This window comes from Asterias amurensis, chromosome 9 (genome assembly GCF_032118995.1).
Source record: "Asterias amurensis chromosome 9, ASM3211899v1".
NCBI classification, from domain to species: domain Eukaryota; kingdom Metazoa; phylum Echinodermata; class Asteroidea; order Forcipulatida; family Asteriidae; genus Asterias; species Asterias amurensis.
The window spans coordinates 17,710,991-17,733,403 of record NC_092656.1 but is presented as its reverse complement, the minus strand read 5'-3'; the positions used below and the strand labels follow the sequence as shown (position 1 = coordinate 17,733,403).

Genomic DNA, 22,413 nt, shown 5'->3' with positions numbered 1-22,413 from the left:
GATAACTTTCAATTCAGTTTCAGTATGCGTCTACAGAAAAACATTACATTAAGAGATACGGTTTGACTCGTTTTTCAACAAGTTGTCACAAAACTGTTACAGGGTGGTCAGTAAGTAAAAAGATCTGCACTGTGACTGGTTTCAGCGTTAGACCAACGGGTGTAGCTGATTACCACGCAAATTTGTGACGCATGATCTGGACTCTGTGACTAGTTTCAGTATCAACTTACTGCTTGCTGTTAAAGTTATATTTTTTCGACACCATAGTTGAGTGAAGAACCATGTGCAGGCGCAAACTCACATACTCCAGGTCGCCCATTGTCTGTATAAGGTATGTGGGTGATTACAACCGCGGTACCACGGGTTCGAATTTGGAAGTCCCTTCGTTCGAGCTCCTTCTCTTCCTTCCTCCATGGTTGTACTTGCACCATGAACGGCCACGTCATTCTTTTTCCATCGGCATTTTTTTCATTAAGATTGACAACTTGGTAAGAACATTCACAATGAATAAATTCAGATACGTAGAAACAAATAGTTTTATGTCAAGGGCTACTTTGGTATCCAGTTTTCAACTATTAATATTAAACGTAAAGCAGTGGACTAGGAGGAAAAAACCTTAACATTTGTACCCCTGCCTGTATATAGTTGAGATATATATGTGGTTCACAAATGGATGTATTTTCCCTGTTTAGCTCTATACCAAAAAAACAAAACTGCAGAAACTTTGAATTGAATTCAATTGTAAGTAAATAATTGCTTGAATTCCTCCATCCCAGTTGTAGCCTGCCCCTCTTCATACCCTATTATCTGGGGTTATAATCCCACTGAAGGATTCTTTTGTTAAAACAGAACCCAGGCTTGTGGAGGCAAATTCAAATGACCCATGTGTCAGGTCATTCATGCATGCAATACTGCTTGATACTACAGAAGAGCATTAATGCATGTCACACTGTACATTGGAACATTTAGGGTGTTCCTGTCTATATAAAGGTACTGCAATGCAAGATGTAGGGTTCTGCTCTATTTGTGCGTTTACTGTACTTTGAGCCTTTTGCAGTGAATGGTATGGGTTATCTTCAGGTGATTCTAAAACCAGTTACAGGCAATTTCTAAGGTTCATGTGTACATTATTCCAGTATGCTTTCTTTCCAAGCCCCATCTGCCTGTAGAACAACCTGCCAGCATCAGCTGAGACTGCCCAAACCATGGAGCAGTTAAGGAGCAGGCTGAGTCCACTGACCCTACGTTAGGACAGATGGATGGCGTTTTTTACTCGCACTTTTTTCCAAAAGAGGATGTTGTGTTCCTGGTCGCGCACTTTGCACCTTTCACAGTACGACTATACTCTACAATAAGAGGAATGTACTTCACCATATAGATAGATAGATATGCATCGGGAAGTTTACACCTAGTCCAGGTAATGTGTACATTAAATAAGCATACTGTAGCTGTTGAAGATGAAGCCTTATTTGTACACTTTGGCATTTGTTTGAACAGTTTTGTGACTTTTGTTTTCTGGTTAAAATAAGTCTTTACCGATTTTCAAACTGTTTCAGTTATAGACTCCTTTTGCAATGCAGTTAGCCACTGGTAGCCGTGACACCCATGTTGACCTTTACTTACGGGTCAACGGAAGTGGGACCATAATTATATCAAGAGCTACACAACTGAAAATTTTTATAATATAAATAAGATTCCTTGGCAATGAAGCACATAATCCAAGCAAATCAACTTGTAGCAGCTCTGTGTTTGTTTACAAACCCCTAATGTCCAGTTGTAATGTTAATTTTATTTTAATGAACACATTCAGTGACAAGTTTTCTCTTGGTTTTTGGGGATTAAAAAGGATGAACTCAATATGTCAACTAAAACCTTTTTCTGGCCAAATAGACGTCGCAGATACGGGTTAATAACGATTTGACTCTCAAAATTTGAATTTAGTTATAAATATCTCGAGTCAAAAATGCACCCGGCCGCGCGGCTTTTTCAGCCGTGAGTCAAAAACGGCTTATCTATTTTAATGACCCTGGATGGACACCAGTGACGAATTTTCCCTATTGGTTTTGAACACAATTCTCCAGCTTTGGCATTTCCAAACCAATTAGCCACCACTGACGCCATGATTCCTTTGTCGCGCAGGCTTGTTTGACCCCACGTTTTCCAAAAACTTGGCTTGGAGCGTTCTGGAGAAAACCCATATTTACCATGTTTTAACGTGAGGTAAGAGACTCGTTTTGAGTAATTGTTTTTAACAATGTGTATGTCTAAAAAATTGATAAAGTTGTTTTGGGGAAAAATACTTGTTTAAAAATATTATTTGTTCCGACGAGATTGGAGCATTAACATAATTCTACAAATTAAAATGTGTTTTCGTCAATATCCATACCCTAATGTTTTGGCCATTGTAATAGGAAACACTCACATTATGTATTATTTTGTTTTGGCCCAAGTAAAATTAAAATTGACAAAATGGGAACAATGGGATTTTTGGACAAATAAATTCAATATCAGTATATGGATGGATAGCAGTTTGTGGTAAACTTGTGAAGAATTGAGTTTCTTAGACTTGAATACATGATTTAATGCCATTGGACACTTTTGGTAAACAGTATTTTCCAAAACCCACACTTTGTGTATCACAACTGATATATAAATTAACAAACCTGTGAAAATTTAGGCTGAATCGCTCATCGGAATTGGCAGAAAATAACGTGAAAACTAGGCCTGGGCGAATTATTTGAATGTCTGGTTTATGGCGAATAGGTTTTCCTATCCGTAACCTCGAATGCCTTTTTATTTTAACCGGATATCCGCATAGTGCGCGAATACTTATTTACAAACCGGATAATTCTGTAATTACAACCGAGTAACCGGATATTCTTTAATATCCGAGGACGTCGGGTGACAACTGATATGAATGTTTCCTCTGAATCCTTATGAAACTTCTATTAAGACAGCATAAAACAGCATTATTAAGTATTTAACTATGCTCACCTCCGTGAAGAGTTAAAACAATTACATTTCCGACGTAATTGGTTCAAAGATTACAAAAGTTTTCCTTCATGTAGAGTCAATCACGATCAAAAGAAAAAGCAAATCGCCATCTTTAAATTAGATCCGGTCATTTTTATGAATGAACCGAGTGACTGTCTAAAACTAATATCAACCCGCCCATATGATCTCTAGCGGCGAAAAAACTATTTGAATATCTGGTTAATTTCGGATAGTTGGCCAGCGGTATCTGAATTGCAAAATTTCACTATTCGCCCAGCACTAGTGAAAACCCACCCTTGTTTCCGCACGTTTCGCCGTGTCATGACATGTGTTTAAAATAAATCTGTAATTCTTGATATCAAGAATTGATATTGTTTTAATGTTTTCTCAAAAAGGGAAGCATTTCATGGAATTAAATTTCAAGAGAAGTCTTTCACCGTTACCTTCTGTAAACGCTGTAAGTTATTTGTAAACCTGTGAACTTTTTATTTTGTTTCTGTACCCAAAGTGTCCATATGTCTTTAAAGTAAAAACAACGGTTTGTTTAAACTTGTGATAACTTTTGCAGTAGCTAAGAAACTAACCATGGATGAAGAGTGGCTGGTTAAAATCGCTGCAGCAATTGCAAAGAAAGTCCGACATGACTCGTACACAGGATGTGATATTTGGCAGGGCTATGCAAAGAGGAGAATGGGAAGGGCAAGGGCTTATGGATATGGCATCATGAATGTTAAATTTCCAGACCGAGATTCACGCACAATGATGCGTGTACATCGGTTGGTGTACATTGTACATACTAGACGTTTAATATCCCGGCAGTATGATGTTAGCCACCTATGCCACAATTCATTGTGCGTGAATTTCCACCATCTCTCCCTGGAGCCACATTCCATCAACAATTCCCGTAAAACGTGCAGGCGGCGCAAGCATTGCATGGGCCATGGAGATTATAAAAACTGCCTGTAAACTTGTTGTGAGTTACATGTAATTAGTTTTCCAAAACCTAACCAAATCCAAGTCCCAACCCATTCCCAAACCCTGACCTAAACCCAAACCCTACCCTAACCCTACAAGGTACATGTAGCGCCAGCCATACCCATTTCTAATCATTACCCAAATAATTATGTTCATATCAAGTTAGTTTTTAATACATTCTAATAATATTAACAATAACGTGCAATAATAGTGCTTAAAGACAAAGGACACTATTGGTAATTGTCAAAGACCAGTCTTCCCACTTGTTGTGTCTCAACATATATGCATAAAAAAAAACCTGTGAAAATTTGAGCTGAATTGGTCGTAGAAGTTCGAGATAATAATGAAAGAAAAAACACCCTTGTCACACGAAGTCGTGTGCGTTTAGATGGTTGATTTCGAGACCTCAAGTTCTAAATCTGAGATCTCAAAATCAAATTCGTGGAAAATTACTTCTTTCTCAAAAACTATGGCACTTCAGAGGGAGCCATTTACCACAAAGTCTTATATCATCAACTTTTCCCGTTACATGTACTTGTTACCAAGTAAGGTTTTATAATAGGGTGATAATTAATTTGAGTAATCACCACTAGTGTCCACTGCCTTTAATACAGGGTTTGTAAACGCTGAAAAAGCTAAAACTTGTTTTTAAGATTGTGTTTAGCTCTTTACAGTAAGTAGTGCAATCAAATGTGACTTGACTTAAGCCCAGTTTATACTACCTAAGAATGCGATACAAATTTTGACATCACAATTTATTTTGCTAGGAACAATCCAAGTCAGTTGACTTTTGCTTCAAGGAGTCGTTGCCTTCCTTGGGTCGGACGAGTTGGTCTTTGATAAACGTGTGAAACTGTTTGTTATGTAATGCATTGGTTAGTAAGGTATTTTAAAAGATATATATTGACCCACGCAAGTATCACACAAAGTTGCACGGTTTTCCTTTTACATCTTAACTGAAGCTTTTGGCCATTTTATGGAGTCAAAATTTTGACTCCACAAAATGGCCGACTGTGTTTCTTTGAGACGTAACAGGAAAGCCATGCAGTTTAGAGGCATGTTTACTTGTGAATCATTCTATTCTACTCTTAACTTATCTATCTAACCATTTGCCTTTCATAACACACCAATCCAAGTGAATCAATCATGTGGATCATTCTATTCTACTTTTAAATTATCTATCTAACCATTTGCATTTCATAACACACCAATCCAAGTGAATCAATCATGTGGATCATTCTATTCTACTTTTAAATTATCTATCTAACCATTTGCATTTTACAACACGCCAATTCAAGTGAATCAATCATGTGGATCATTCTATTCTACTTTTAAATTATCTATCTAACCATTTGCATTTCATAACACACCAATCCAAGTGAATCAATCATGTGGATCATTCTATTCTACTTTTAAATTATCTATCTAACCATTTGCATTTCACAACACACCAATTCAAGTGAATCAATTATGTGGATCATTCTATTCTACTTTTAAATTATCTATCTAACCGTTTGCATTTCATAACACACCAATCCAAGTGAATCAATCATGTGGATCATTCTATTCTACTTTTAAATTATCTATCTAACCATTTGCATTTTACAACACACCAATTCAAGTGAATCAATCATGTGGATCATTCTATTCTACTTTTAAATTATCTATCTAACCGTTTGCATTTCATAACACACCAATTCAAGTGAATCAATCATGTGGATCATTCTATTCTACTTTTAAATTATCTATCTAACCATTTGCATTTCACAACACACCAATCCAAGTGAATCAATCATGTGGATCATTCTATTCTACTTTTAAATTATCTATCTAACAATTTGCATTTCACAACACACCAATTCAAGTGCCCTTCAAAGACTAACTCTACCGATATAAGGCAACGTGTTCCTTTAACTCCTGCAAAACAATCGCTGCAAAAACAGCCCTGTGATGTCAGAATTTGTATTGCATTCGCAGCAAGTTTGAACTTGGCTCAAGATCTAGTAGCCCAGTTTGATAAGAATGATAAAAGTTGTTCTTGAACACCTTGAAGTGAGACAGTGTTTAGCTTTACACTATGCTGGTTTCGGTCCAGTTGTTTAAAAACATTTTTTTATGCAAGTCTCCAGACACACAAGGCCTGAAGACCGTTTGAAGGTGTGGGCTACTATTAATAAATTTTTTTCAAGAGCCAACCCTTTTTTTGGCACCTACTCCTAGGGCTGAAACAGGCAGGATTACCCCTTTTGCAGTCCATACGGATTTCGGCTTGGGTTTCATTGATCCGAAGCCTGGCCAGTAGAGCAGAAAGCACTACCTCCCAAATTTTGCGTAGCAAGTGTCACGACCGGGATTCAAACCCACACTCTGCTGATCAAACACCAGAGCTTGAATCCGGTACCCTTGACCGCTCGGCAATGACACTGCCACACTTACATCATTGTTTTTGTGTAATGCTTTTTTAAAGATTATTCATGTTTTTGTTTCCATTGAAACAGGGGCACTTGAAGTGGTAGTTAACAGGCAGCCCCAGCTTCTCACTTCATGACTCCAGAGTTTGCAAATTTGTTGGGAGGGACAAGGTGGATAGCATTGTTTTCTATTCGTAAGTGGATTTTTTTAATGTTCATGCATATTTGTAGTCTAAAATTTCAAACTTATGCCAACTTGTTTCTAAGGTATGTAGCTTGAAGACCCAACCTCCTGTGCTACAATTGCAAAGGACACAAGAGGCATATTGAAAGTTGGGGGAACTGTCCAAACTCCTGCGTATCATGCTTAAACTGCAGGAGGCGGGTCACACGTAGAACCGCTGCCCTAAATCAAACGGAGCCTGAGCCAGAAAAAAACCTTTCCAACTCACAAGCATCCAGCAAGAAGAACAGTGAAAAAGAAAGTGTGAAATGACCTTATGGGGAGCTAAAATGAAGTATGAACAGACAGCAAAGCTGAGGACAGGGCGATCGTACAGTCCACAGTGTCAACTAGAAATTGGTTGAGGCCCCAGCTAGAGGAGCCAGAAGAGAACACTGAGCAGGTTGCACACAGCAGCCTTCAAGGCCCCGGCAACAGCCCAGAAAAATAGAAGAGAACCGCCGAAGACAGCCATTGGCACCGAGCTTACATAAAAGCACCAAACCCAATCGAGACCCCTAGGGTCACCAACCAAGACTGACCTGACTTGAGACGCTGCAGAGAGAGCACTCTGAAATCGCTGGAAAGGGACCAGGGGAGGGTGTGAGTAAGAGGAGTTCCATGGGGGCCCTGCAATGTCCGACGTCTCTCACAAGCGGCGAAGAGAAGAGAATTGTCCTCATCCTCCTGGACATGGCCAAAGGGTAAATAGAACAAGAAAGGAAGAAGAAAAGGCACTCGGCTGTTGACTGTGTTGCAGGATTAAGTTGCAGGATTTGTTATACGTTTTTGGTTTGACCTTGTTGTCCATTTAGGGGTGCAGCGTGTCTGGTGGCAGTTGTTTTACCACATTGCTATGGCTATGGACAACTTGGTCATGCGCTGAAAAAAGCGAAATGTTTGTGAAGTTTTCTCTGGCCACTTTTGTACATACAAAGGTGAGCAGGAGATTTTTAATGGCATTCGCTAATGTCGTATTCTGCCTTTGGGGACGGTTACCTTGGACATACCTGGACGTGTGCCACGTTATTTTGGCGTTTCTTAATGAAGCCCCAAGGCGCAAAAAAAAAAAACTGTTCTGTCGAACTTCAGTAGCCCCCTCTTATGCTACATGTACTGAAGTAAGCTGGGCATTGTAGCAAAGAGCCATCTATGGGCTTTGCCACCCCTTAAGTCAGGCCAGTTTTCTTTGTATTTTAAGTCTGTTGATTTGTTGCGTCGTTACGGTTCGGCCCTGTCGTCCATCTCTGGGTGTAGCGTGTTCTGTGGCGATGGTTTGACCACTGTTGCTGTGGCGTACGTTGCCATGGAGATGGACAACAAGGTCGTGCGCCGTAAACTGCGTGACTATGGTGAATTCGTCTCTGGCCGCTTTTGTACCCCATAAAGGTGAGCCCTAGGTCTTCAACGGAATCATTATAGAAAGCGTTTACAGGGTAATATTCCGACGGTTCTCCGCATCGGGACCAAAACGCCTGGGTCTCGTATCTTGGACAGACCCAGACATTTGCCCGAGTGTGGAATGGGGCTACCATGTTCCTTCCCCCCCTCTCGCGGAGGGCTCGGGTGATTACCATTGAAGACATGGTTGCTGCAATGCAGGGTATCACGTTAAACAAACAGTCACCAATGGCGATGGAAAAATTAAAGCGCTTGCGCGGTATTGGTGTGCACTTGCGCTGCGTTTAATCGCCCCAGTGCTCTTGCTTAAGAACGCGTAAGAACAGTCTGCTCTTTGACACTGCACCTGAGTTCTACAAGTCTGTTTTGCAGAGTTGTCGTTCAAGTCGTAATCTTGTTGCTGCGCAATTTCCGCGCGAACTGGTGTCTGGTTGTGAGGCTTACTTTGCATCTGTTCTTTTAAGAATAATCTGAAAATGCTGTTCATTGGGCAGTAAGTTTACTTCATCATAAATAGTCCCTAGTTCCAGTGCACCCTAAGCAATCCGATTCAGTGGCCAACATCTCATGGATTATGCTTGCTCGGATTTATCCTAACATAACATGAGTGAGGTCACGCAGGCGTTACCTGCCCATTGTGCCGTGTGCTCGAAATCGCTCCCCATGATTGCGGGCTTGCGCCGGCACATGGGTAGGATGCATCACCACACAGATACTCACTCTTCAAACAGTGCTGAGCTTTTTGAGACTGTCGACCAGATCTTCCAGTATCCTCTTTCAGATGCCTGGTCCTGTGTTGTCTGTAAAGACAACTTTTTCAATCAACAAACTCTGAAAAGGCATCAGAAACGTTCCCGTCCGACAGTCTCCATCAGTTACACTTACCAGTGCCGTGGCATGTCCGCAGGAGTTTGATAACGCTAGGAGAGCTGCAGCACACTACCAACGTCATAAGAAAGCAGTCTCCTTGGTGTGTTCATCAGTGCGTGCCATCCAGCCTCCTGCCTACCCTCCAAGAGTCCCGCCTTTAGCTCTGCATACATGGCATACACCACCGTCTTCACCGCCTCCAGCCCGGCCACTGTTCTCCAGTCCACCACCTCTTCTTGCATGTCACCAACTCCACCCCCACCACCATCACCAGTTCTACAAGCCATGAACCCAGTTCACAGCGCCAGTTCACGAGGATGCCGAACCAGCCCAGGCACATCCCACGGCCCAATCGGCAGTGTGTTCTCTATTTGTTGATTCACAGACAATATTTTAGAATAAGTATGTTCCTAGTGAAGAATGGGGCTTGTCTCTAGTGGGCAGTGTGGTGAGGTCAATCATATCCAAGTATGGGAAGTTTTAATTTTTGATTGTTTTTAAAAGTTTTTGTTACAATTATTGAAAACAAACCTTCTTAAAAACTTAATGTTCTTCTCCCATTAATATTAGAAATGTCTTACTCTCGCAGACAATGTGTAGTCTAGTATGGTGGCAGGGGTGTATCATTGGAGGTACCATCTTGCAGTTTGGGGAGGGGTGGGTCTGTGTACTGTATGGCCACACAGCATTTGAAATCTCTAATTCAAAGCCTTGGAGCCATCAGGAATGTCTCAGAATAGTTTCCTGTCGTCTCCCATGTTTCCTGATATATTATTCATAAATTTTGACCACATTTTCTGCCATTTTCCCCCACACTCCCCACAGCTGTGAACTCAAGAAGTGAAGATCCACCTTTGAGCTGAGGTTGTAATGCCAGTCTCTGCAGACTATGGAGAGTTCGTCCACACAGCTTGCATCTGTGAGTATTTATTGCACATTTTGTGTCTTTGTCTGTTGAGAGCACATGTTAACCTCTCTTCTGGGCTGTCTCTGCCATTAAACATGCACACAAAATCCTACATGTACATGTAAACCTTTGTCAGCTGTTACTAAATTCCATTTAAGAAACTACAAAATTAAATGAGACAAAAAAAAACACTTTAGTGACTTGATAGTAACCCCTCTCTAGCTGTTCATCCTGTGACAGGAGAAGAGCCCTTTTCACATGAGAGGCCAAGACCAACGTCCCTTGTTGTGGGCGCCAGTTGTCTGTCACAAAGGTTGTTTGCGATTTCATGACCAGCATTCACACGCGGCATACACATCGCGTTCCCAACGTCCCTCGTTTCCATGAGATCATTGCGTGTTGGGTCAAAGGTCAAATTTGTTTATTTATCAGTTCGCTGGTGTTCTGTTTGTGTACCGTCAGACCGTGCAATGGAACATAACTGCGTTAGGTTACCATTGAACGCTCTCTGGTAACCCGCCATTTCAGCTTTCATATCAGTCAGCGTCGCGTCTCATTAGCTTTTAAAACAAGAATTTGAGAAGCACTCCGACCAAAAAATTTACATAACTGAAAGCATTTTGACGGATGTTACTAATACTATTAATAGGCCTATAGTAATAGTGTAGCTGTGACTAGCACCAGCAAAACTAAGAAGACAACTAAAACGACGTGGTCGTATGACAACACTATCAGGCTTATCGAAATCATCAAACCCACCGGCGGACAACGAAAGTCAAAAGTTGGACAGGATGGTGCATAACCATAACGTTTGGAAAGACGTTGCTGCTCAGCTGGACAACATGTATCCAGCTGAGGAGTGTCACGATAAGTGTACTTATCTCAAACGCCGTTACAGAGAGGTACTTCGCAACAATAATAGTTCCGGCCGTGGAAGACAGACGTTCATGTACTTCGAGGAAATGGACAGTGTGCTAGGTTAGTAAAATGGGAATGAGATTTACCAACGGACTTCAATTCAACATACATTACATGTTCAACATGTTCAACATGTTCAATCAATGTCAACAATTCGATGTTTATTTAATACTCTTGTCAGTTGTTGGAAAATAGTACAATTTTATGAGTACAAATTATTTGTTAAAAGGCTTTTTTCAAAAGCAAACTTGAGACTTTGAACATGTGATGTTGAGTCTTTCGTGTTGATTGTCACATTTCTTTGCGTAGGCCTAACTGCGACAAAATACATGACAAAAGTACCAAAAGATTTATGTACCCTGCCACCATTTTTGGGATTATTCTTTCAAAACGGAATTTAAGTTTTTTAACACCGATTACCAGTACCAGCAGTGTTAATTGATTATCCTTTAATGTTTTTTATAATAATATGTCATTCAATATTTTTTCATAATAATAGATATAGTTGTGATAACGTAATACTCGTGCTTAGCGGCCGACGGTAGGGTTCTGTACTCACAACTACAGCTTCATCAGTATCTCGTCATGCTAAATTGTTTTACAAGTACTTGCCAGCATGTATAATAAATAAACCGACGTATTTTTTCTTCAATCATTAGGTCACTGTCCCATTTCAGGGGTTGTCAACCATGCTCATCTAGATAGCAGCAGCCTTGCCAGCACTGCTGTAACAGAGGACAGCAGCAGTGACCTAGAAGACAACGAAGTACCAGATGAAGATGATATTGTATCTCAAAGTATGATATACATTTCAAAATTTAATTTAATTGACAAAAATTGTTTCTCTCTCAGATAAAACGGCAATATAAATGAAATATTGTCACAACTTTTACAAGAAAAAAAAACCCCTGAAACAATATATAAAAATAAGTCCGCCTGTGAGGCTTGACAAAAATTATGGTACTTTTTAGTAATGTTTGTTTGTCTGTCACAAATTGATCGTCTTATTGTAGCTTGCTATTTCCGTCTTCTGACGAGCCATGCAACTCCATACCAATTTGCAAAAATTTGTGTTCAGACAATAACCCAACATTCTCCTTTAATTACATCTCATTTTTCAGATTCCCCTCAATCAGGCACTTCTCAGATCAACGATGACAATGATGAGGATGCATCACTGGAAGAACAAGCAACTCCAAAACAACCATCAAACAACGTGAGAAAACTATAATGTCATAACGTACGAGCTTTATGACAATTTTCCTCAAAACTTCAACAAAGTTGATTTCAGTAATCAGCGTGCCAAATTTCATGGTCCTACCCTACTTAATGCATTTGTACATTGTCAAAAGATGATCCAACCATCTCCCTATGTAATTCACTGTTCAGATTCCCCTCAAGCAGGGAAATCCATGTTTCTCTTTGAAATATTATGCACACACATAAATCCTGATGGCAAACTATAACTTAAAACATAAAGTCCCATGACTTTTTTTTTTTAGGACAGCGCTGTATAGAGAAGATGAGAGCTGGATATGAGCATAGCTATTTAACTTAAACTTAAAAGTTTTAATAAAAACACGAACAAAGTTCTATTGAAATGCATTTAGTTGTTTAAAAAATTACTTCTTCTGACTTTATGAACACTAAGCCTTAATGTTCGAGGCATTCATTTCTGAGTTGAAAAAATTCTTTATATCTTTTTAAAAAGCTTACTGTAATGATACAAAAACGTTTTTTTTTACAAACCGTTTTATTTTATCCTCGGCATATATAAACACGTTTGATTAAAAGCAGTTTGAGTTTGTGTGTATTGTTTCTGTTGTGAAACACTGTGTATGTGTCTATTTAATATTTCAGTGATGTCTTTCATTTGGACTAAAACATTTATCCTGTGAGGAACATTCATAAACACTGTCATTTCTTCGGACGGACGAGCCTTTTACTTCTGTGCCCAAGGTAGCTCTGGAGCTACCTTGAAAAATTACTAGTATTTACTTACATTTGGTAGTATATTCTCCGTTTTATTCATATGGAAGTAAGAACATGTAAGTGCTTAAATTAAAAGAATTTACTTTTTGGTAAAAGTAGATACTTTAAGCATTTTAGTAAATACTTTTAAGTAACAGTTTTTACTTCCTTTTATTCATATGGATGGTAGTAAATACTTGAAATTTTCAAGTAAAAGTAAGTACTACTTTTTATTCATACGACCCAATGGGTCGTATTAATAAAAAGTAGTATTTACTGACAAGAAGCATTCAGTAAAAGCATCTTCTGAATTCCGTATGAATAAACCTATTCTTTTAATGCAAAGTATTCATTTAATGCTTTGGAGTAAATACTTCTGATATACCATGGCTGAATGGCTCTTAACAAAAGGTTTCCTTTGTATTACAACTCCCATTCATGTATAGTAGGCACTCACACACAGCCAAAGCAGCATTTGATTTAACAGAAACATAGAAATCTTCAAGTCAGCCATGAGGTTTTTATTCTGACTACATTTTGATGAAGACCACTCATCTGGACACACAGAGTAAAAACGTTTTTGTTAAGCTTATGAAACTTGGAGCTATGCATGAATAGCAAAGTTGTATGAAAATTTTTGTCTACCCTTGAGGATCAACACTAAATATAAAATAAATAAAAAAAAAATACATTAGTTGTGTTTGATTGCAGCCATAAAGTTGAGCAGAGCTGTGTGTACAACATTTCACATAGCAAATGGGAACTTGGTTTAAAAACAAATCTTTCAACATTTGGGGCAATCTACATTATGTTTGTGTTCAAATCTCAAAGCTTCAATTTGTAAACAAAGAATGCAAGCCTTTCAAATTTTAATTCATTGTCTTCAACCAAGTAAACTAAATTAAACGTGACACATGAAAACTAATGACTGGTTGGGATTTCAAGTTACAGGTCATAATGACTTTTCGTTATGTGTTTATGGAATATTAATGACTCTATGTTTAACTGTGTGCAACTGCTGAAGGGTGTCTTGGTAACCACTGAGTGTTATTGTGGATTGACTCATTAAGCTGATTTAAAAAAACAGCTACATTCCATCTAGCCTGAACATCTGACGTCATTCATAGCTCGTGAATAACACCACAGACCAGGCTAAAAACAAATTGCAAAACCAGCGTGTAGTTTGCCCTCTGACCCCTGTTTCAAATATAGATACGCAGTCAAATTCCATTGGGGACTTGAGAGCAGTGTCTTTTGGGCATCTTTGTCACTGCACGTGCATTGTATCCAATGGGAACCACTGGATCTAGCGGCCAGGGACTGGATCTATCCTTGCGGGCCGGGCCCAGTCTACATTTCATCTTGTTGGTCTTAATTGCTGATGTTGGACGTCACAATAAAAAACACTTATAACTGTTTTTTATTAAATGCATATGGTTGGAAAGATGTTTTAAGAGTAGAATACAATGATCCACACAAATTTGCCTTGAATTTGCGTGTGTTTTTTTCTTACTGTGCCAACTGACACGGTCGGCCATTTATGGGAGTCAACTTTTTGACTCGCATAAATGGCCGACCGTGTTAGTCGACGAAGAAAAGGGAAAACCGTGCATTGTGAGGCATGTTTGTGTGGATCATTGTATTCTACTTCTACAACATCATTCCAACCATCTGCATTTTATAAAAAAAACGGTTACAAATTTGTTTTATAGACTAATGTAACTCATCCGATCTGTGGCAACGTGTTCCTTTAAAAATTAATCTTAGCGATTCAGATTCAATAACTAGAATTATGATTCATCTTTTTTGTTGTCCCAGGAAGATGAGTGCACAGCTCAATGATTTGTTGGAGAGATGTGACCTAAATGTACTAAATGTACCAGTTTAGAGACGTATACACTGCACTGAATGAAGCCATCGAAGCACACTCAAGATTATCAGGTAATTTTTGTAATAGTTAAGTAACCAAGGTAGTCAACAAGTCTGATAGTCCGTGTTAAAATTTGTAATTTGTAAAAATAATTAATTAGGCGAGTGTGGCTTTTCAAATATGCGGACACCAAACTATAGGGAGGCAGAGTACAATCAATGCGTAAAATAAGCACTATAAGTGTGCAGGGCAGCTGTACCTCCTACATCTATGCCTCGTGATGTGGTTGATGGATTCTACCTGGATTAGGGGCCTACAAGATGGCACAGCTCGGCAGCAACAACCTCTAAACGGTAGGATGTGGCTTTCAGAAGGACAAGAAAATAAATCTATAAAAACAAACTTGATGAAATTAGGGAATGTGCCACCCAGAGACACCTTGCCTGGCTGCCCCCACTGAGGTCAGATAATGAAAACATGCCAAACCATCGGCCAATTTGGACAAATTAGAGAAGTTGTGATTTCACAGACTGAAATGTCTATGAAGCATACATGATAACATTTGTACATGTAGATCAACACCTGGCTTGTAGGCCTACTTGATAAAATGCAAGTATTTCTACTTTTTTTCAAAGGACCAAATATCGTGCCTGCATGGTCTAGTGGCGGCACATGCAAGGGGGTCAATTTTCCAATATCCTTTAAAGACAGTGGACACTAATGGTAATTGTCAAAGACAAGTCTTCTCACTTGGTGTATATCAACATATGCATAAAATAACAACAAACCTGTGAAAATTTGAGCTTGATTCGTCGTCGGAGTTGCGAGATAACTATAAAAGAAAAAACACCCTTGTCACATGAAGTTGTGTGCTTTGAGATGCTTGATTTCGAGACCTCAAATTCTAAAATTGAGGTATTGAAATCAAATTCATGGAAAATTACTTCTTTCTCTAAACTACGTCACTTCAGAGGGAGCCGTTTCTCACAATGTTTTATACTATCAACCTCTCCCTATTACTTGTTACCAAGTGAGGTTTTATGCTGATAATTATTTTGAGTAATTACCAGTAGTGTCTAATTCCTTTAACAGGATGGTATATTATGCACATACAGACATACATGTAGTACACACACACATGGAAAATGCTTTCAATGTACCAATAAATGATGTCGTATGAAACACCAGATCTTGCTATTATTAAGATAGTGACACTTGGCTTGAACATTTACATAGGTATTGTTTTAGAACTGTTCAGTACTAAAACAACACTTCCCGTTACTTCCCAAACTGCCTCCAACCAACCGCCCGAGAAGAGAGTTTAGAGCATTTATTTCCATGGGTTTGTTGTCATCATTTTTCAATCACTTTTTTAATGTTTTTTTTATTTCTTTCTATGAGATAACAGTACAGCTGTAGAGCAAACTTACCGATGAAGCAATCAATTACAATGTTTGCAAATCTTATCTCTTATATTAGTTGATCTGTACTAAGTTTTTAATCTCAAAAGCTTCAATATGGAAGCGAAATCTAAATATAGAAGAGTGTGCGGTAACACCATGTAATAACAATCTCTAAATGAGTTGGGGTGGTTCTGAAAAGAACCGTTGGGTTAACTCGACGTTTCGATCAGTATGCTCTGATCGTCTTCTGGAGAATGCTGGACTCTGATGCTGCATGCTGCTTAAGTACTAGGCGGTGGATCAGTAGTGATGCACGAAGGCGGGAGATGTAGGCGGGAAGTGAACTCGATGATGCGTGGTGAAACCTGTTGTGGAGCCTTGGGGGTTGTGTGGGGGGTGTGTGCTCACTGAACCGTGTCAGTAGGAACAAGCACAGGGGACAGTGAGGGTGTGGGGCCTAGGTGACTGAGGGTATAGATGACCCAAAGCAGTCTAATAGTAGGGGCCTAGGGGGTGACCGTGGATATAGAAGATCCATTGGTCGGGAGAAGGGGGAGCCAGATGTCGCTGATGTGGAAGCCGATGTCTTGGGGTACGGTGTCATGCTTGTGGATCTCGATGGCCTCTCTAATGCGTCTAGGGTGCCACGCCTGGATGGGAGCGATGATCTCAGCAGCATCCCAGTTCACTCGGTGGTCAGCGATGTGGGAATGCTTGACGATGGCGGATTTATCGAAGTCCCCCCTCCTTCCGTGTGCTCGGTGTTCCTTAAGTCTAGTGGGAAGGTTACGCCCGGTTTCCCCGACGTAAACCTTACCACATTCGCATGGAATGCGATAGACTCCGGCACGGGCGGAGGGGTCCTTCTTGTCCTTGTGCGATTGGAGAGAGCCATGGAGTTTCTTCGGGGCGGAGTGATACACCTTGATACCTGCTTCCTTGAAGATGCGTTAGAGGCGATGAGAGGGGGGACCTAGGTATGGTAAACTAACTGTGGGTGTGTGTGTGTGTGTTTGACCTTGGGTAAAGGAGACCCTTTGGTCGGGGGGGACGGGCTTGCTTGGCGTTGTATCCATTCCGCTGTAGAGAGGTGGTGATGTGCTGCAACTCATGCTGGAGGCTATCCGGATCACAAATGGTATAAGCCTGTTGAACCAGCGCACGGTTGACTGACGACTTGATGGCAGGATGATGGAAAGACCGCTGATGCAGGTAACGGTCGGTGTGGGTGGGTTTCCGGTAAATGCTGTGATGTAGGGTGCCGTCTTGGTTTCTTGTAATGAGAACATCCAGAAAGGGTAACTTTCCGGAATGTTCTTGCTCCATGGTGAACTTGATACTGGAGTGTTGTTGGTTGAGGTAATGGAGAGAGTCCTGACCGTGGGGCCACACGACAAAGGTGTCGTCAACGTAGCGGAGCCACAGGTTGGGTCGGAGGTCAGCGGTGAGGAGTGATGAGGACTCAAACTCTTCCATGAATATGTCAGCTAGAACTGGGGATATAGGGGATCCCATGGAGGTCCCAGCTGTCTGCTCGTAGAAATCTAAATACAAAAATTAAACCCAGTAGTGCCAATCATATGAATAACAATTTACGGTGCCACAGTCATGGAGTACTTGACCCCCTGTTTAGGAAAACTTATAAAAAGGGTTCCACACACAACCAGTTTTAGTGAAGAGACAACATATGAAATGACCCAGCAGAGTCTGGTTTAAACAATAATAATTGGGACAAAAGTACAGTATACAACAGTCTGACTGATTCTTCATCATTCCAGTGGTTTACAACTCCTGTAGATTTACAACTTCTCGTCGGGATAGGTCAATCATTGTCCCGACCTGAAAAATCCCGGCAGGATGGGTTGGGATCCCGGGCAGTATCCCACAGGGATTCCCGACCTATCCCGCAAGGATATTGGTCGGGGTCCCGACCAAATTTTTTAAGGGGTTGAGACAACATCAATACTGGTAATTAGTACATCTTGTGAATATGATGTTTCTTCTAGTTTTCACAGAATATCTGTTTTGTCACGGACAATGTATGTGGGTTGCGAGGTAATTATCAGAGGAGAAGTAGTCCATGAATTCGGAAATATTTGCTGTGGGGCTTGTGTATCCGCTGACAATGGGTCTACCAATGAAATGTTCTCCTGGTGGTGGAGTTTTGTGTACTTTGGGTAAAAATTTTGGCAGAGGCGTACTCATAGTTTTTGCGGTTGATGATATTTTGGTTGGCCATTATGGTGAGGGCATTATGAACTAATTGACTTGTATCTTGTGTGGCACATATATACATGTATCTTCTTCCAGCTGTTGACAAGGCTGAGAACTAAAAATGGCGGTAGTCAACAAATATGAGCAAGTTCGAATTTTGTGTGCCTCCAAATAATTCTCAAATTTGAGATTAAATAAAATGTTGATTTGGGAAACCAAGTTGAGGTGGGTTTGATGGGTTGTGTTGTGGATGCCTTACATGCCTTATGCATGGTATTCGACGCTCATTCTTTGGTTGAAGGTATTTATATCTATTAAAAGTGAACGGTGTGTGGGTTTGCTTGGGGTAGGAACGAAGTTAAGACCTTTGCCGGATGTGATTTAGAAAGATCAACATTATAAAAGGTTTGTCTAGGAACTGTTCGCTTTGTGAAGCCAAATCTGTTAACAGACTATGTTGTCTCTGTTGGGACACTCAGGATGAGCAATGGCGGGAAAAGAGTTTGGCTCTTAGGTTTGTGTGAGCGACTTTCTCTTATTATATTTGCGTTAACTATTGTTTATTGTGTAATGAGTAGGCCTAATGGATTTATAAAGTCATTAATTGTATCCGCTAAATTTATAGCAAAATATTATTATCTATAGACACAGTGCAACACAGGTTTGAATCTATCTTTGGAAGATGGGGTTGTCTTGAAAAAGATCGGTGGTTTTGTTGGGTTGAGAAAGTCTGTGGCTCTCTTGCGCTTGAGGCCTTTGTCCAGAGTTTGCTTGGGTCTCGAGAAGAAACTTAACAGCTCCTTAGTTGTGGTTAGTTGTTCCTCGTTCTTGAACTGTGTTTTCGGCTTTACAGTTGAACTCTCCTTTGCCTCTAGTCATTTATTGATGTCTAATTTGAACTTCAGGTATTGATCGAGGGTCATCGCCGCAAAAGCAAGACCAACCTGTGCCTCTAGGGATTTCCAATTCTCCTTGAAAGTTTCCTCATAGGCGATTAGACGGTGGGGGTAGGGCGGTCTGGACTGGGAGACTACATGTATGTACATGTATGTGGGTGGTGTTTCGGTCTTGACAGCTTTCTACGAAGAATCGATTTGCTTGTCAATGTGAGACTTTACTTTCTTGAGCGTTGCCCTGTTTACAGCTAGGGACTTGACAAAAGTGTTATTATGAAGTGTTGGTTCTTGGTTTATGCTTCCTATTAAGCCACCCTACAGTACAGCCCACTAACAGCCATCGAGGCACGCAGGGGAAACGAGGGCTCTAACGAGCGTGTTATTACCCCTATCGAGTGCACACGCCTCGTAGCGAGCGAGTGAAAACGGGCTCGTTATGACCATCTTTTCGAAGCAGATCAATAGTCCTCGTTACACACAGAACAAAGATTAAGCCACGCGAGGCACGCAGGCTGCTTCTGTAAGGGATGATCTCAGATAGGAATATAACAAAAAAACACATGGACAGACAGACATGATAATAAAGAATGCAACCAGAAATTCAAGCCGCCCGCTTCCATTGGTGTCGATGTCGCCATGAATTTCATTCATAATGGAGGAGTTAAACTTTTGGGGAATGACGTTGCAAAGTTGTAAAAACCATGGGAAGGGATAAGAAATAGAAGACTAAAACTCTTCGTCTAGAAACTTGGCAGAGTCAGAATCTGACAATATTATTTGTTTTGCTTTTCCTTTTGTTTTCTCGTGTGCATTAACGAAATTCCACGCCTGAATCCATTCAAAATTTAATAAACCCATGGATGTGGTTTCGTGTGGTGTTGAAGCTGTTCTGTTGGCAAAAAATACTCACAGAGTTTTAGAGTTTGTCCCTGCAGTCTGGCTGACAGTTTTTGTCGTCCAATAAAACTCCATCTTCTTTTAAAATTGCTGTTTGAGACGTTGTAGTAGTGGAGAACTTTTTTTTTATGGTAGCCGAAGATTGTCCAAACCCCGTCTGTTTAATAAATTGCTGTTCAACATTTTGTGTTCAATTAATGATAAGATGGTCCGACCCACCGGTTGAATTTAAATTCCCATTTTGACATTGAAGTATTAATCCAAGAGTGTCCGCCCCGTCTGTTAAATAAATTGCCGTTTTAAATGCCCAACCCGTCTGTATCAAATACCCGCTGTGTAACGTTCGAGTATGCCTAGAATGTCTGACCCGTCTGTTTAATAATTTTTTTGTTGTGTAACGGTCGTTTTTTTTTGAAAATTGCCGTTGTTTGGGGAAAAGGGTTTTTGGGAAAAGTTGCCGAGTTTTGGGGGAACATTTTTAAATGGTAAGACAGTCCACACTCCATCTGTCTTATAAGTTTCCGTTTTGTAATATTCGAGTATTGGAAAAAGGTCTAAATATAAGAATGTCTGAACTGTCTGTTTAATAATTTTTTCGTTGTGTAACGTTCAAGTTTTTGGGGAAATTGCCGTTGTTTGGGGAAAAGGGTTTTGGGGAAAAGTTGCAGAGTTTTTGGGGAAAATTTTTAAATGGTAATACTGTCCACACTCAGTCTGTCTATAAATTGCCGTTGTGTAACGTTCGAGTTTTGGGGAAAATTGCCGTTGTTTGGGGAAACAAGTTTGGGAAAAAGTTGCGACTGTTTGGAGAACAACTATCAAACTTCTGAACAAAAGGCCCCGTTTGAGACGTTCGAGTAAAGGAAAACAATTTTGTTTAACTGATAATATTGTCCAAACTCCGTCTGTTTAATAAATTGACGTTTGAGTATTGGAAAACATTTTTGTTTAAATTATAAGGTTGTCCAAACTCCATCTGTATAATAAATTGCCGTTTTGTTACATTCGAGTATGGGAAAAAAAAAAGTTTAAATATAAGAATGTCCGACCCGTCTGTCTAATAAATTGCCGTGGTGTAATGTTCGGAGTTTTGGGGGAAAATTGCATGTTTGGGGGAAAAAGTTCGGGGAAAAGTTGCCAAGTTTTGGGCAAAAATGTTTAAATGTTAAGATTATCCAAACTCCGTCTGTTTAATAAGTTGCCGTTTTGTAACATTTGAGTATATTGGTGATTTTTTTAAAATAAATATAAGAATGTCCGACCCGTCTGTTTAACAAATTTCCTTTGTGTAACGTTCGAGTTTTGGTGGAAAATTGCCGTTGTTTTGGGAAAAAATTATTGAAGTAGTCTTTGATCTCTGGCTTCTGGGTTATTGGGTTGGTTGCAGTGTCATGCATGGTGCATTGTGGAGAGGAGTGTCACGTGGATTGGTTTTTTCCAGCACAAATGATGCAAGTTATTATTTTTTTCAAGACGAAACAGGCGACTTCACATCCCGTCTCTTCATCTTTTCCTTGGGTACTTTTCGGGGATGACCCTTTATTGTCGTGATGATGGTCATCCTTTTGGTAACAACTGGTCTGATCAGGCTGCACTTGTGAAAAAGTTGTTGGATGTGACATTGTGACCAGTTCCGTAGAAGGGCTGTAATATAAACTCAACACTGTGGGCACTCGAACTTTTCTGGAAGGAGCATCTCCCACGGAAAGCACTCAGCAGCGGCAATCGCAGGGGCTGAAATATTGTTGACATGATTCAGTGAATAACTCAAAAAGTTCTCGGATTGTTGAAAACATGTCGACCAATTTTTCTTAAGCACGAGTTGCTATAGTCATGCAGTCATGGAACTGCATCGTTGTCAATTTTCATTGTGGACATTGTGGATTGGCAAAGAGGTCATGCAAAGGGGCATTACAGATTGGTCAAGCTTTATTTGAAAGTTTTTCTTAATTATTAGACATTTAAAAAAAAATGCATTTTAAAAATGCACTCAATAGCATAAAAAATAGTTCAATCTCTGGGAGAACTTATCAATCAATCAATCAATCAATCAATCAATCAATCAATCAATCAATAAAAAATTTATTTCCACATTCACATCACATGGAGGCATCATTCTAAAAGCTGAGGCTTGTGGCGGATGTGCCCGTTACAAGATTACAGAACAAAACAGGAATACAGCACTAAATTGACGAATAAATAAATACATACAACTATGGTAGATAACTACACAAAGGTTTAACCATGGTTAATAATGTAAATATAACTATGAAGCAGAACATGTAAGTTGGAGAGTGCTTGTGCTATACTACACTTGGTTTTACATAGAATTGTTTATTTGTAGTGTAGTACAAGATTTTATTATATAGTGGGTCACTGGTATTATTAACATCCACCTCTGTTTTTAGGGAGGCTTACCACATTCTTAGGGAAGTGAGGCATACTTCCAAAGGCTTGAACTTT

The 22,413-nt window shown here is 39.9% G+C and overlaps 2 protein-coding genes across 3 annotated transcripts; one reads left to right on the top strand and one right to left on the bottom strand.

Annotated features, from left to right (window-relative positions):
• Nucleotides 1-10,556: 10,556 nt before the first annotated feature.
• LOC139942333 (uncharacterized) lies at nt 10,557-12,226 on the top strand. 2 transcript variants are annotated; one of them, XM_071939162.1, is made up of 3 exons: nt 10,557-10,759; nt 11,359-11,496; nt 12,089-12,226. In XM_071939162.1, exons 1-3 carry the CDS (start codon nt 10,573-10,575, stop codon nt 12,163-12,165), a joined length of 402 nt encoding a protein of 133 aa, XP_071795263.1. In that variant the 5' UTR covers nt 10,557-10,572; the 3' UTR covers nt 12,166-12,226. The 2 variants fall into 2 exon arrangements, with proteins under 2 accessions (XP_071795263.1, XP_071795262.1); XM_071939161.1 differs by having other exon boundaries at nt 11,821-12,226.
• A 4,704-nt stretch (nt 12,227-16,930) lies between these two features.
• Nucleotides 16,931-18,642, bottom strand: LOC139941867 (uncharacterized). Its single transcript, XM_071938502.1, has one exon. The coding sequence runs from the start codon at nt 17,456-17,458 to the stop codon at nt 16,931-16,933; it is 528 nt and encodes a 175-aa protein (XP_071794603.1). The 5' UTR covers nt 17,459-18,642.
• Nucleotides 18,643-22,413: the final 3,771 nt, after the last annotated feature.

Excerpts from the sequence above, each read along its gene's own strand:
- LOC139942333 (XM_071939161.1), top strand. The coding sequence starts at position 10,573 with ATGGTGCATAACCATAACGTTTGGAAAGACGTTGCTGCTCAGCTGGAC. Across the intron at positions 10,760-11,358 it reads GGAAATGGACAGTGTGCTAG|GTCACTGTCCCATTTCAGGG; the intron begins GTTAGTAAAATG and ends TTCAATCATTAG. Across the intron at positions 11,497-11,820 it reads AGATGATATTGTATCTCAAA|ATTCCCCTCAATCAGGCACT; the intron begins GTATGATATACA and ends CTCATTTTTCAG.
- LOC139941867 (XM_071938502.1), bottom strand. The coding sequence starts at position 17,458 with ATGGGATCCCCTATATCCCCAGTTCTAGCTGACATATTCATGGAAGAG.